The sequence below is a fragment of the Ceratotherium simum genome, chromosome 31, assembly GCF_057802395.1.
Source record: "Ceratotherium simum simum isolate JZ-2026a chromosome 31, ASM5780239v1, whole genome shotgun sequence".
NCBI classification, from domain to species: domain Eukaryota; kingdom Metazoa; phylum Chordata; class Mammalia; order Perissodactyla; family Rhinocerotidae; genus Ceratotherium; species Ceratotherium simum.
In genome coordinates, this window is record NC_141930.1 from 13,493,202 (window position 1) to 13,509,923 (window position 16,722).

Consider the following 16,722-nt stretch of genomic DNA (forward strand, 5'->3'; position numbering starts at 1 on the left):
AGTGCAGGAAGCGTGGGAGAACCTGATAGGACAAGAGAGAGCCAGGTGTTATATAGGAAGAATAAAGTTGTACCAAGATATACTGTGAAGTGTAAAGCCAGGGTATAATCATCAAGAAACAAAGGCCTAAAGTTTAAGGGATGATGACACCTGTCTCACAGATTTGTTCTGGGGAGTAATTGAGATAACAAAGGCCAAAATGCTTAGCGTTGGTCCTGGTACTGTTGCTACTGCTGTTAATATTACTATAGGCATACCTTGGAGGTATTGCGGGTTTGGTTCCAGACCACCACGATAAAGTGAATATCACAATAAAGTGAGTCACATGAATTTTTTGGTTTCCCAGTCCCTATAAAAGTTGTTTATTAAGTGTGCAATAGCATTATGTCTAAAATAACAATGTACATACCTTAGTTAAAAACACTTTATTGCTAAAAAATGCTAACCGTTATCTGAGCCTTCAGGGAGTTGTAATCTTTTTGCTGGTGGAGGGTCTTGCCTTGATGTTGATGGCTGCTGATTGATCGGCATGGTGGTTGCTGAAGGTTGGGCTTGGCTGGGCAATTTCTTAAAATAAGACAACAGTGAAGTTTGCTGCATGGATTGATTCTTCCTTTCATGAATGATTTCTCTGTAGCGTGTGATGCTGTTTAATAGCTTTCCCACAGTAGAACTTCTTTCAAAATTGGAGTCAGTTCTCTCAACTCCTGCTGCTGCTTTATCAACTAAGTTTATGTAATATTCTAAATCCTTTGTTGTCATTTCGACAGTCTTCATAGTATCTTTACCAGGAGTAGGTTCCATCTCAAGAACCACTTTCTTTGCTCCTCCATAAGAAGCAACTCATCATCCATTAAAGTTTTATCATGAGATTGCAGCTATTCAGTCACATCTTCAGGCTCCACTTCTAATTCTAGTTCTCTTGCTATTTCCACCACATCTACAGTTACTTCTTCCGCTGAAGTCTTGAACCCCTCAAGTCATCCATGGGGCTGGAGTCAACTTCTTCCAAACTCTTGTTAATGCTGACATTTGGACCTCTTCCCATGAATCATGAATGTTCTTAATGGCATCTAAAATGGTGAACCTTTTCCAGAAAGTCTTCCATTGACTTTGCCCAGATCCATCAGAGGAATCACTTTCTATGGCAGCTGTAGCCTTACAAAATGTATTTCTTAAATAATAAGACGTGAAAGTCAAAGGTATTTCATGATCCAGGGGCTGCAGAATGGATGTTGTGTTAGCAGGCATGAAAACAACATTACTCTCATTGTACATCTCCATCAGAGCTCTTGGGTGACCAGGTGCATTGTCAATGAGCAGCCATATTTTGAATGGAATCTTTTTTTTCCTGAGCAGTAGGTCTCAACAGTGGGCTTAATATATTCAGTAAACCATATTGTAAACACATATGCTGTCATCTAGGTTTTGTTGTTCTATTTATAGAGCACAGGCAGAGTAGATTAAGCATCATTCTTAAGGGCCCTAGGACTTTCAGAATGGTAAATGAGCATTGGCTTCAACTTAAAGTCACCAGCTGCATAAGCTTCCAACAAGAGAGTCAGCCTGTCCTTTGAAGCTTTAAAGCCAGGCATTGACTTCTCCTCTCTAGCTATGAAAGCCCTAAATGGTGTCATCTTCCAATACAGGGCTATTTTGTCTACATAGAAAATCTACTGTTTAATGTAGCCTCCTTCGTTAATGATCTTAGCTAGATCTTATGGATAACTTACTACAGCTTCTGCATAGCACTTGCTGCTTCACCTTGCACTTTTCTCTTATGGAGACGGCTTCTTTCCTTAAACCTCTTGAACCAACCTCTGCTAGCTTCAGGCTTTTCTTCTGCAGCTTCCTCACCTCTCTCAGTCTTTATAGACTTGAAGAGAGGTAGGGCCTTGCTCTGCATTAGGCTTTGTCTTAGGGGAGTGTTGTGGCTGGTTTGATCTTCTATCCAGACCACTAAAACTTTCTTCATATCAGAAATAAGGCTGTTTTGCTTTCTTATCATTCGTGTGTTGACTGAAGTAGCACTTTAATTTCCTTCAAGAACTTTTCCTTCACATTCACAACTCGGCTAATTCTTTGGCACAGCTTTCAGCATATCTCGGCTTTTGACATGCCTTCCTCACTAAACTTAATCATTTCTAGCTTTTGATTTAAAGTGAGGAACTTACTACTCTTCCTTTCACTTGAATGCTTAGAGGTCATTGTAGGGTTATTAGTTGGCCTAATTCCAGTATTGTTGTGTCTCAGGGAATAGGGAGGCCTGAGGAGAGGGAGAGAGATGGGGGAATGACTGGTTGGTGAAGCAGTCAGAACACACACATGTATCGATTAAGTTTGCTGTCTTATATGGGTGTAATTTGTGGTGCCTCAAAACAGTTACAATAGTGCCATCAAGATCACTGTTCACAGATCACCATAACAAATACAACAATAATGGAAAAGTTTGAACTATTGCAGGAATTACCAAAATGTGACAGAGACTCGAAGCGAGCAAATGCTGTTGGAAAATGGGACTGATAGACTTGCTTGAAGCTGGGGTGGCACAAACCTTCAATTTGTAAAAAAAGGCAATATCCGTGAAGTGTAAGAAAGCGAAGCGCAATAAAATGAGGTATGCCTGTATTAATGTTGCTGTTGCTATTGCTGCCTGGCTCTGGAGATTGATGAGCAAGGAGGGTAGACATTTAGGTTTGTTGTTAGAGTAGTAGTTTGAATATGGTAGAAGTGATGGATCATTTCCAAGGATAGATTATAAAAGACATTGTGGTCTTTGCCTTCTCCTTTCTCTTCTTCCCCCTCCTTAGTTTCTTACTCTGAGAGTAGTTAGCTGCCATGTTGTGAATAGCCCTATGGAGAGGTCCACATGGTGAGAAATTGAGGTCCCCTGCCAACAGCTAACAAGGAACTGAGGCCTTTAGTCAACAGTGTGTGACTGAGCCTTCTTGGAAGCAGATCTTCCAGCCCTTGTCAAGCTTCCAGCCCGAGACTACTGACCCACGGATGTCTTGACTGCAGCCTCGTGAGAGATCCTGAGCCAGAACCACCCAGCTAAGATGCTCCTTGATTGCTGGACCTCAGAAACTCTGTGAAAAAAAATAAATCCTTGTTTTTTAAGCCACTAAGTTGGGGGTAATTTGTTATGCACCAATAATACGTGCTTCCTCCTTAAACAACTTGAGAACATATAAATATGTAAACAAGGTTTTTAGACATTAGATGATAGGTGGCACCAGACTGTGATCCCTGGGGGAATGGAAACAAATGAAGTAAGCCCTTCTATTGCACCAGTTTATGGTGTAGCCTAGAGGTTGTTTACAGGCTGCAGAGCAAGGAGGAGGAACCAAAACAGAGTCCAGTCTTGTTGAGATTAGGAAACAAAGATAAGAGTATGGGAATGCCAAGGTGGTTAGAATTGCAGGGCAGAGTACCAGAGAGAATGGAGCTGTCGGAGTGTGGGGTGAGTATATATATGTTAAAGTAAAAGAGTGCACTGAAGCATGTGTGCATTCAGGAGGTCTCCTTGAGTCTTTGGCTGAGTTCTGATCTCTAGATGCATGACAGGACCTACTCAAAGCAGGGAAAGAACTGCTGGAAAGCAGTAAGAAAACAATTTCCAGAGCTGCACAAGGCTGGGAATAGTTTGTGTCTCCATTATCCGGAGTGTAAAGACCTTGTAATACATGGGGCATTGGGAAGAATCCTCAGAAGGCTCCAAGTGATCCCAGTAACTTAACTGTGCACAGAAACAAAATCCAACACTGTTTAGAGGAATATGACACAATTCAAAACCCAACAATGTAAAATTCAGTTTTTGTTATCCAATCAAAAATTAAAATGCTCACCTCACTTTGAATAAGGGATGGAACATCTAGACAGAAGATGAGTAAGGAAACAGAGGACTTGAACAACACTGTAAACCAGTTAGACCTAAGAGGCATGTACAAAACACCCAGCAAGAGCCGAATACCCATTCTTCTGAAGTTCATATGGAGCATTCTCCAGGGACAGACCATATTTAGGCCACAAAACAAGCCTCAATATATTTTAAAAGACTGAAATCATACACAGTGTCTTCTCCAGTCACAATGGAATAAAGCTAGAAATCAGTAACAGAAAGAATACTGGAAAACTCACAAATATGTGGAAATTAAACAACACACTCTTTAATAACCAATAGGGCAAAGAAGAAATCACGGGGGAAATTAGAAAATAGAGAGAAAAAAAAGAAAAGAATTAGAGACAAATGAAAATGAAAACACAGTAATGCCATAACTTATGGGATGCAGTGGAAGCAGTGCTCAGGGTGAAATTTATAGCAATGAATATCTACACTTAAAAAGAAGAAAGATCTAAATAAAATGACCTAACTTTTTACCTTAAGGAAACTAGAAAAAGAGAAGCAAATTAAACCCAAAGCTAACTGAAGAAAGGAAATAAAAATTAAATTGGAGATAAATGAAACAGAGAATAGGAAACATTATAGAGAATCAGCAAAACCAAAAGTTGGTTCTTTGAAAAGATCGACAAAATTAACAAACCTCCTTTAGCTAGACTGACAGAGAGAAAAAAGAGCAAAGATGCGTATAACTAAAATGAGAAAAAGTGGGGAAGTTACCACTGACCTTAAAAAAATAAAGATTATAAGAGAATACTATGAACAGTTGTGTGCCAACAAATTGGATAACCTACTTGAAATGGACCAATTCCTAGAAACACAGGTTATCAAAACGGACACAAGAAGAAATAGAAAATATGGACAGGCCTATAACAAGTAAACAGATTGAATGAGATAATAAAAAAAATTCCTTCCCAAACAAAGAAAAGTACAGGACCAGATGGCTTCACTGATGAATTCTACAAAACATTTAAAGAAGAATTAACACCAGTCTTTCTCAAACTTTTCCAGAAAATAGGAGAGGAGAGAGTACTTCCTAACTCATTCTATGAGACCAGCATTACTCTGATACCGAAGCCAAACAAAGATACCATGATGAAAAAAACCCAAAAACTACAGATCAATATTCATTATGAATATAGATGTAAAAATCCTCAAGAAAGTACTAACAAACTGAATCCAACAGTATATTTCAAGGATTTTACACCATGACTGAGTAGGATTTATCCCAGGAATGCAAGGGTGGTTCAACATAGGAAAATCAATCAATATAATACATTAATAGAACAAAGGGGAAAAAAACCACATGGTCATCTCAGTTGATACAAAAAGCCTTTGACAAGATCCAACTCCTGACCATAATAGAAACACTCAAAAACTAGGACTAGAAGGGAAATTCTTTAACACAATAATGGGTGTTTATGAAAAGCCACAGCTAACATCCAACTGAATGGTGAAAGACTGAAAACTTTGTCCCTATGATCAGGAACAAGACAAGGATGCCTATTCTCAACCACTGCTGTTCAACATTATACTGGAAGTTATAGCCAGAGCACTTCAACAAGAAAAAGAAAAGACATCCAAATTGGGAAGGAAGAAGTAAAACTAGTTCTTTTTGCAGATGACATGATCCCATATATAGAAAAATCCCAAAGAATCTACAAAAAGTCCACTAAAGCTAATAAATGAATTCAGAAAAGTTGTAGGTATAAGATTAACACACAAAATGCAGTTGTGTTTCTGTATACCAGCAGTGAACAATCCAACAAAGAAATTAAGAAAGCAGTTCCATTTACAGTAGCATCCAAAAGCATACAGGAGTTGAAAGGCTTGTACACTAAAAACTACAAAACGTTGACAGAAGGTAAAGAAGACCTAAATAAATGGAAAGACATTCTGTGTTTATGGATTGGAATACTTGATATTGTTAAGATGGCAATATTATGCAAAACAGTGTACAGATTCAGTGCAATCTCTATCAAAATTCCAGGGACCTTTTTTGCGGAACTGGAAAAGCTGATCCTCAAAATCGTATGGAATTGCAATGGGCCCAAATAGTCAAAACAATCTTGAAAAAGAAGAGTTAGAGGAGTCATATTTCCCCATTTGAAAACATACTACATAGCTACAGTCATCAAAACTGTGTGGTGCTGGCATAAGGATACGCATATAGACCTATGGAATTGAATTGAGAGGGCAGAAAAAAACTAATACATATATAGCCAATTGATTTTTGACAAAAGTGCCAACATTGTTTAATGCAGGAAAGAATAATCTCTTCAACGTATAGTTCTGGGACAACTATATCCACATGCAAAAGAATAAATTTGGACCCCTACCTCACACTGCATACAAAAGTTAACTCAAAATGGATCAGTGACCTAAATGTAAGAACTAAAACTCTTACAACTCAACAACAAAAAGATAAACAACCGAACTAAAAAAAATGGGCAAAGGACTTGAATAGACTCTTCTCCAGAGAAGATATACAAATAGTCAACCTGCACATGAACACATGCTCAACCTTACTAGTGATTAGGGAAGTGCAAATGAAAACCACAGTGAGATACTGCTTCATGCCGAGTGGGATGGCTAGAATCAAAAACACCAACAATAACAAGTGTGGATGAGGATGTGGAGACATTGGAACCCTGGTGGGAATATAAAATGGTTCAGCCTCTGTGGAAAATAGTTTGACAGTTTTTTAAAAAGTTAAACATAGAATTATAGTATGACTCAGCAATTCCACTTCTATGTGTATTCCCAAAAGAATTGAAAACACGTGCTCAAGTATACCTACACACATGTTCATACTAACACTATTTACAATAGTCAAACGATGGAAGCAGCCAGATGTCTCCGTAGATGGATGAATGAGTAAACAAATTGTAGTATATACATACCATAGAATATTATTCAGCTGTAAAAAAAAAAAAGTGAAGTACTGATGTATGCTACAGTGTGGTAAACTTTAAAAATATTTTGCTAAGTGAATGAAGTTAGACACAAAAGGATACATATGATTCCATTTACATGAAATATCCAGAATAAGTAAATCTGTGGAGACAGAACACATCTTTGTGGTTGTCAGGGTCTAGGGCATAGAGGGGATGAGGAGCAGCTGCCTGATAGGTACAGTTTCTTTTTGGGGGTGATAAAAATGTTTTGGAACTAGATAGATGTGGTGGTTGCACAACATTGTGAATGTGCTTTTTGCCACTGATTTTCACTTTAAAATGGTTAATTTGATGTTATGTCAATTTTACCTTAATAAAACTAAAATGCTTGCAAAGAAGCATAAAAATGTGACCCATAACCAGGGTAAAAAAGTCAATCAGTAGAAAGAGACCCAGAAATGACAAAGACGATTGATTTAGCACACAAAGATGTAAAAAGAGCTACTATCAGTATGCTCCAAATGTTCAAGAAGGTAGAGGAAAACAGGAAAATGATGAGGAATGAAATGAAAGGTATAAAAAAGTGCTTAAATGGCACTTCTAGAGATGAAGAACGCAATATCTGAAATAAAAAAATATATCCTGGATGGGATTAATAGCAGATAAGATACTGTAGAAGAAGAGATCAGTGAGCTTGAATATGTAGGAATAGCAACTATCCAAAATGAAGCACAGAGTGAACAAGATTGGAAAAAAATGAGCAGAGCCTCTGTGAGGCATTGGACAGTATTAAGTAGACTAAGATGTGTGTAGGTAGATTCTCAGGAGAAGAGAGGGGGAACAGGAAAATGCTGGAACAAATAATGGCTGAAAATTTTCATGTTTAATGAACACTGTAAACCCATCTGTAAAGCTCAATGAATCTAACTTGGAAGAAACATTTTAAAACCACACAAGGCACATTGTATTCAAATGACTGAAAAACAGTGATGGTGGAAGAAAATCTTCAAAGCATCCAGAGGAAAAAAGATACATTATGAACAGAGAAATAGGGATAAGAATGACAGAGTTTTTGTTAGAAACTGACAGCCAGAAGAGTGTGGAGTGACATCTTTAAAATACTGAGAGAAAAATACTTGTCGACCTAGGATTCTATTCCCACTGAAAACACTTTTCAAAAAGAAGTGACCTTTTGTTGTTGTGTTTTCTTTTATTTTTAAATTTTTAGTTGTGGTAAAATATATATAACATAAAATTTACCATTTTAACCATTTTTACATGTATAGTTCTGTGGCAAGAAGTACATGCACAGTTTCTGCAACCATCACCATCATCCATCTCCATAACTTTTTTTTTTTTTTTTTGGTGAGGAAGATCGGCCCTGAGCTAACATCTGTTGCCAATCTTCCTCTTTTTGCTTGAGGAAGATTGTCGCTGAGCTGATGTCCTTGCCAGTCTTCCTCTATTTTGTATGTGGGCCGCCGCCGCAGCATGGCCTGAGGAGTGGTGCGTAGGTCTGTGCCTGGGATCTGAACCCGAGAACCCCGGGTCGCCAAAGCAGAGCGCATGAACTTAACCACTGTGCCACTGGGCTGGCCCTTCATTATGGTTTTGATTTGCATTTCTTTGATGATTAGTAATGTTGAGTGTCTTTTCATATGTTTCTTGGTCATTTGTATATCATCTTTGTAGAAATGTCTAGTCAAATTCTTTGCCCATTTTTTGATTTATTTTTTTGAGATGTAAGAGTTCTTTATATATTTTGGATATTAATCCTTTATCAGATATATGATTTGCAAAGGCAGTTACATTTTTTTTTTCTTTTTGGGGAAGACTAGCCCTGAGCTAACATCCATTGCCAGTCCTCCTCTTTTTTGCTGAGGAAGATTGGCCCTGGGCTAACACCCATGCCCATCTTCCTCTACTTTATATGGGATGCCGCCATAGCATGGCTTGATAAGTGGTGCATAAATCTGCACCCGGGATCCGAACCCTTAAACCGCGGGCTGCCAAAGCGGAGTGCGTGAACCGAAGCATTACGCTACTGGGCCTGCCCCAGGAAGTTACTTTTGAGAGAAGCAAAATCTGAGAGAATTCATTTTCAGCAGACTTGCACTGCAAGAAGTCTTAAAGGAAGTTCTTTAGGCAGAAGGAAAACACTAACAGATGGAAATTTGGATCTTTGAAAAGGAATGAAGAGTGCAAGAAATGATAAAATATAGGGTAAATATAAAATACATTTTCTTCATTTTAACCTTTCAAAAGATAATTGACTATTTAAAGCAAAGATAATAACAATGAATTGGAGGCTTAGAACACACATAGAAATAACTGACTGATGACAGTGTCATAAAGAATGAAGCAGAGGAAAGGGAAGTATAGTATTGTTAGGTGCTTATGCCATACACGAAATGGTATAATATTTATTTGAAGGTAGGCTGTGTATATTTTAGAGCAATTGCTATAAAAGAAAATAAAGAAAAATAAGTCCATAGGGGAGATGAAATTGAATACTAAAAAATAATCAGTCCCAAAGAAGGTAGGTAAAGATGAAAAGGGGAACAAACAACAGATGAGACAAAAAATAGTAAAATGGTAGATTTAAATCTAACCATATCGGTAGTCACATTAAATATAAAGGATCTAAACACTCCAGTTAAAAGGCAGAGGTTGTCAGATTGGCTAGAAAAGTAATGCCTAACTATGTGATGTCTATAAGAAACTCACTTTAAATGTAAAGATGAGGATAGATTAAAAGTACAAGGATGGCCTGCATCTGGCTCATGTGAAATAACAGGGACAATAATTATCCTCCTCCTGAAACACTCCCCCCTCCCCCACAAAAAGAGACAAAATACACAGAAACAACAGTTCTCAAGAAACTGGACATGAGGCAGTGATGGTCAGTGATCGCTGAGTGATGAGAAACAAGTGAGGTAAGCCCTACAGCTGCCCCAGCCTCCTACATTGAGAGGCTTTCCAGGTTGTGGCATGAGGAGTGAGAACTGAAGTGTGGAGCTGTGCACATTCCATGGGTTGAGCAGATGTTGCTGCTCTGGAACAGACTAGCAAATTATAAATGCAAGACTTAAGGAACAAACTATTTCCAAGTCACTTAACTGCATCCCAGAACACAGTACAAGAAGATTTATAGGAATGGAAAATATCTAGCTGACAAGAAGTTGAAATTCACAGTGTGTGTCATTCAGTTCATGATTCCATTTTATGCTCAGGAGCATAAAAACATGACCTATAGTGAGGAGAATAATCAATCACTGAAAACTGACACAGATGATAGCATTAGCAGGGGATATTAAAACCAGTTGTTATACCTGTATTCCATATGTTCAGAAAGTTAGAAACATGGAAGATTCAGAAAGACCCATAAAGAACTTGTAAAGATGAAGACTACATGTGAGATGTAAAATACACTGGATAAGATTAATGGCAGATTAGATATTGCAGAAAATAGATTAATGAACTTGAAGGCATAGGAATAGAAACCATCCAGGATGAAACATACAGAGAAAAAAGAATAATAAAAATGTAGAAAGCATCAGTGAGCTGTGAGATACCTTCAAGCAGCCAAATATATGAGTGACTACAGTTCCTGAAGGAGGCAGGGTACAGAAAAATATATTTCAAGAAATAATGGCCAAAAACTTTTCAAATAAGTTTTATTAAGATTAAACCGTAAACCTGCAGCTCAAAGAAGTTCACTGAATTCTGAGTATAAGAAACATAAAGGAAACTACACCAAGGCTCATCAAAATCAAATTGCCGAGTGCAAGTGATATAAAGAGAAAATCTTAAATGCAGTCAGAGAAAAAAAAGACATGGTCACATTATATGCATAGAAACAAAGATAAAGATGGTATTAGATTTCTTGTCAGAAACAGTATAAACAAGAAAACAGTGGAGTAGCATCTTTAAAGTACTGAAAGGTGAAAAGTATCGACCTAGAATTCTATATCTGGCAAAAATGTGTTTCAGAAACAAAAATGAAATGAAGAGATTTTGTTTTTTTTTTTGGTGAGGAACATTGGCCCTGAGCTAAAATCTGTTGCCAATCTTCCTCTTTTTGCTTGAGGAAGGTTGTCCCTGAGCTAACATCTGTGCCAGTCGTCTTCTATTTTGTATGTGGGTCGCTGCCACAGCATGGCTCGATGAGTGGTATAGGTCCGTGACCCCGATCCAAACCCGTGAACTCCAGGCCGCCTAAGCGGAACATGCCAAACTTAACCACTATGGCACCAGGCTGGTCCAAAAGATGTTTTCAGACGCAGAAAAGGTGAAGGAATCCATCACTAACACTCCCCCACTTCAAGAAAATTTTAAAGTATGTCCTTCAGATAGCAGGAAAATGATACTAGATAAAAAAAGAAAAAAGAACACTAGAAGTGGTAGCTACTTGGGTAAATATATAAGTTTTTTTATTAGTTTAATCTCTCTGAAAGGTAACTGTTTAAAGCAGAAATGTTAACAAGATATTTTGTGGTTTGTAACATACACAGAAGTAAAGTGCATGATAACAGTAGCTTAAAGGCTGAGGGAGAAATGGAAGTATATTAAGATTCTTAGGCTCTACATTAGGTGCTATCTACCTAAAGGTAGACTGTGATAAGTTAAAGATATAATATAAACTCTAAAGCAGCCACTAAAATAACCAAAAAGAGTTATAACTAATAAGCCAAAAAAGGTAGTCATGCACTGCATAGCGAGGTTTTGGTCAATGACGGACTGCGTATGTGATGGTGGTCCCATAAGATTAGTACCACATAATTTAGGTTTGTGTAAGTATACTCTCTGATGTTCATGCAATGTCAAAATCGCCTAATGACACATTTCTCAGAACGTATCTGTTGATGCATGATGTGGATAGAATTGAATCATACAAAATAATTAATCCAGCGGAAGCCATGAACAGATGAAAAAGGGAACAAAGACCAGATAGGACAAATATAAAACAATAAGATGATAGAGTCAAACCTAATGATATGAATAATCATGTTATGTGTAAGTAGTCTAAAACCCCGATTTAAAGGCTGAGATTGCATAAAAAAGCAAAATCCAACTGTATACTTGCCTATAAGAAATAACTGTAAACACAAATAGGTTAAAGGTTAAAGAATGGAAAGCTATAACATGCTAACATAGTTGAAGGAAACTTGGGGGCCAGCCCCGCGGCTTAGCGGTTAGGTGCGTGCGCTCCTCTACTGGCGGCCCGGGTTCAGATCCCGGGTGCGCACCTATGCACTGCTTCTTTGGCCATGCTGAGGCCGCGTCCCACATACAACAACTAGGAGGATGTGCAGCTATGACATACAAGTGTCTACTGGGGCTTTGGGGGAAAAATAAATAAACAAAATTTAAAAAAAAAATTAAAAAAAAAAAAACTTGGAGTGATTTTGTTAATATCAGACAAAGTAGATTTCAGAGCAAGGAATATTACTTGGGATATCGGTCATTTCATAGCAAGAAAAAGATCAGTTATTTAAGAGGACATGACAATGCTAAATGTTTATGCACCTAATAACAGAGCTTCAAAACACACAAAGCAAAAACTAATAGAAATGCAAGGAGAAATTCACAATTATAGTTAGAGATTTCAGTAACTCCTCTCAATAATTGATATAACAAGTGGACAGAAATGACCAAAGATATACAGTCATGCACTGCATAACGACATTTTGGTTAACGATGGACCGCATATACGACAGTGGTCCCATAAGATTAGTACCATATGGCCTAGGTGTGTAGTAGGCCGTACCATCGAAGTTTGTGTAAGTACACGCTATAACGTTTGCAAAATGACAAAATCACCCAACAATGCATTTCTCAGAAGGTATCCCTGTTACATGATGCATAACTGTTTACAAGAATTAATTGTGTTTCTGTACACTAGCAAGGAACAATCAGAAACTGAAATAAAAGATGCCTTTTACAACAGTATCAAAAACATGAAATACTTATGGATAAATCTAACAAAATATGTTAAAACAACTACAAAATGATGCTGAGAAATTAAAGGATGCTTACATAAATTGAGAGGTACAGTTGATCTTCATTATTCATGGATTCTTATCTGTGAGTTGGCCTATTTGCTAAAATTTATTTGTAACCCCAAAATCATTACTTGCAACGCCTTTGTGTTCATTTGCTAACACATGCAGAGTGGTGAAAAATTTGAGTCGCCCAACTTGCACAGTTTGAACTGAGGTTGAACAAAGTGACACTCTGCTTTCTTGTTTCAATTTTCCTACTGTGGGCAAGTGTCCTTATCTTGGTCTCTTTAGTGCCACATTTTTTGCGTTTTTGTGGGTGGTTTAGCTGTTTAAAATGGCCCCTAAGCATAGTGCTGAAGTGCTGTGTAGTGTTCCTAAGCACAAGAATGCTGCAACATGCCTTACGGAGAAGATGCATGTCTTTAGATAAGCTTCCTTCAGGCAGGAGTTACTGTTGGCGGCGAGTTCAATTTTAATGAATCAGCAACATATGTTAAGTAGTGGGTCTTTAACCAGAAACCCACATAAAACAAGGTCGTGTATTGATCGGCTGACAAAAATGTTATGACCAGAGGTTTGCAGGAACCTAACCCTGTATTTTCCTTAGAAGCAGTGATTCAGTAATTGCTAATTCACCATTTGTGGATTTGTGATAGAACATAACTGTCATTGAGATATCATTGTTTCAGTAATGAGAATTGACTATATATCCTGTACGTGGGTTGGAAGACTCAACTTTGTTAAAATGTTGGTTTTCACCAAATTAATCTGTAGAATTCTAGGGAATTCTACTCTCATCCTTCCAGGCATTTTTGCCTAAAATAAAATTCATATGGAAATGCAAGAACCTAGAATAGCCAAACAGCTGTGAAGAACAATGTGGGGGGCCCAGCGCTACCTAATTTCAAGAATTATAAAGCTACAGTAAAAACAGCATTGGCATAAAAATAGATCAATGAAACAGAATAGGTAGTCCAGAAATGAACCTACTATATGTAGATAACTGATTTTTAACAAAGCCGTAAAAGCAATACAGTGGAAAAAATATAGCCTTTTCCACAAATAGGGTTTGAACATTGGATATTGAAAAACAAAAAACAAATTGAATTCATACCTTGTACCATATACAAAAATTAATTCAAAGTGGTTCAGAGACCTAAATGTGCAACCTAAAACTATAAAGTTTATAGAAGAAAACATAGGAAAAAATCTTTGAGACCGCAACTAGGTGATGATTTCTTAGAGACAACACAGTCTATAGAACAACAAATTGATAAATTAGACATTATTAAAATTAAAGTCTGGTGTTCAAAAGACACTGGTAAGAGGATGAAAAGAGACAACATACACTGGGAGAAAATCTTTGCCAAGCATATACCTGATTAATGACTTGTATTTAGAATATATAAAGAACTCTTCAAATAAAACAACAAGAAAAATAACCCAATTAAAAATGGGTAAAATATTCAGATAGACACTTCACTACAGTGTATATAAAAATAGCGTATAAACAAAAGGATGCTCAACATCATTAGTCATTAGGGAAATGCAACTAAAACTACAATGAGGGCCGGCCCCATGGCCTAGTGGTTAAGTTCAGCGTGCTCTGCTTTGGCGGCCTGGGGTCGATTTCCGGGTGCGGACCTACACTGGTCGTTGACGGCCGTGCTGTAGCAGTGACCCACATACGAAATGGAGGATTGGCGCAGATGTTAGGGTGAATCTTCCTCAGCAAAAAAAAAAAAAAAAAAAAAACACCAGAAAAAGAAAACAAAAACCCCAAAAAACAACAATGAGATACCGTTACGCACCTGTTAGAATGGCTAAAGTTAAGAAGACCAGCCATACCAACAACAGACAACAAACCCGTTGGCTAAGGCCACACTCCGTTTTAGCAGTGTGTGAGTCCCAAAGTGGCTTTATATGGAAAAGTCAGAGATTGTAGGCATGACACATGGGCTGCTTTGAACCAGGTCCTTGAACATCTTTCTGTTTTGTAGAACCCTGGTGGCACTGTGAAGACTAGATAGGACAATAGCAATTCGAGTCGAAGACTTTTACACTGGAAGGCATTCCCTACTTTTCATGGCTTTGTAAAATAATTTTTTAATAAAAGATATACATATTAATTGTGAAAAACTAAAACAATGTAGTACTTAAAAGTAGGAAGTGAGGACCCCCCGCCACCAGTCTCTCTTCCCCTTTAATCCATGCACGTTTGATTTAAAGAAAATGAAAATAAGATCAGACCATAAGCTGTTAGAACCTTTTTCATTCAACATTTTGTAATGTTTTTCCCATGTCGGTACATAAGCACTGTACCTCATACTCTTTTTCAAAGGTGCGTAGTCCATTGTAGTTTGTTTCACCAGTCAATTACTGATGGATAAATATTTAGCTTGTTTATAGTTCTTGCTATGTGGATTGTCATTGTGTATGCGCTATGCAAGTCTTCCTGCAGTATGAATACTAGATGTGTAATTGTTGTTTTAAAGATAGATACAATTGAAACTTTAATCAGTATTGCCAGATTCCCCACCAAAAAGTTTGTACTAATTTGTTTGCACCAATAGAGTTTGCACTCATTTCCCCACATCCTTGCCAATACTTACATGATCATTTTTTCATCTTTATCAGTTTAGTGGGGTAAATTCTCTCTCACTGGAATTTGAATTTTTATTTCTTTAAACAGTTTTTTGAACAGATGTGTTTACTCAATAAATTATATTATGTGAATTGATTGTGCATACGTTTGCCCTTTTGCTATCAGATTTTTTTTTTTAAAAATTGATTTATATCACCTTTGTATTTTATGGATGTTAACAGTTTTTCTTCGCATGTTGTGAGTATTTCTTTCCCAGTTTGTAGACTGTTTTTTAGTGTCATTTATGGTGTGTTTTGCTCTACAGAAGTTTTACATTTTTGTCTTGTTAAATCTGTCAGTTTATCCCATTATGGCTTTTAGGTTTCTCTTCTTATCTAGAAAAACCTTCTATGTTACAGGATTATGACAAATATATGACAAATATCAAGTTTTCTTGTGCTTTTGTTGTATTTTTATATTTTGCATTTTAATACTTCAGGAATTTATTTTTGTGTTTGTGAGATAGGAACTTTAATTTTTTCTTAATTAATAGGCAATTATAAGACAGCGGTTTGATCCTTGGGTAGTGATTTTGCTTGGACAGCCTTAGGTTATGGTCTAATCTGAAGTTATAGGGTTTCTTTTACTTATAACCATGGACAGTCACATTTCTCCTAGAAGGCAAGAGCCTGTGGAAGTTATGTCAAATTCCTTTGCTCTTTTGACTCTATTTTCTTTCTTTTTATTTTACTTGGGAATTAGGATGAGTCCCTTCCAGTAGCAGGTAATAGGGAAAGGGGAGCCAGCAAAGAGACATAGAAACTGTGTCCAAGTCATTTCTGGGACCAGAGATGGAAACGGATTCTTCTGTGGAGAGACTTGCCTTGGCAGGTGAGGTGGACTGTGGCTTTGCTAGCAACAGCTCTGGCTGTAATTTAACTACCTTAAAAATGTTGCTGCTCTAAATTCTGGCTTAGGGAACGTTTGGTGTTTTGGTGGATTCTGGTCACACAGTTTTTTCTGCTGTTCTCTCCTGTGCATTCTGTGTTCTGCTGATGATCTACTTGCATCTGCCAGAATGTGATGTGTTTTCTGTGCTTTCTCCTGCATGTGCGCTCTGGAAAAGCTTAGACTGTCTTTCTCTCTCCCTCCCTTGCTAACTCGGTGAATTCCTACTTTCCTTAACTAATCTAATCACCACATCTTGAAACGCACCTTTCAACGCCCCCTTGACCTAAGGAGTCCCTGTAACAGCCGTATCATAGCACTTCTCCTCTTGTAGTTTATTGTGTTTGTTTCTTGTTTGTATCTCTTTCTTCTTCCAGACTGTGAGCT

General features: G+C 37.5%; 1 protein-coding gene across 9 annotated transcripts in view; it reads left to right on the forward strand.

Annotated features, from left to right (window-relative positions):
* Positions 1-16,722, forward strand: part of STAU2 (staufen double-stranded RNA binding protein 2) — a 392,065-nt gene that overhangs the window by 92,031 nt on the left and 283,312 nt on the right. For 2 of the 9 annotated variants that reach the window (XM_087420417.1, XM_087420418.1), the window contains exon 2: positions 16,150-16,278. The exons of 6 other annotated variants lie outside the window; for them this stretch is intronic. In XM_087420417.1, the coding sequence (XP_087276543.1) occupies positions 16,239-16,278 (40 nt within the window). In that variant the 5' untranslated portion in view covers positions 16,150-16,238. Of the gene's footprint in view, positions 1-2,463; positions 2,618-16,149; positions 16,279-16,722 lie in introns of those variants that run through there. One more of the 9 variants, XM_087420416.1, reaches the window with a different exon arrangement.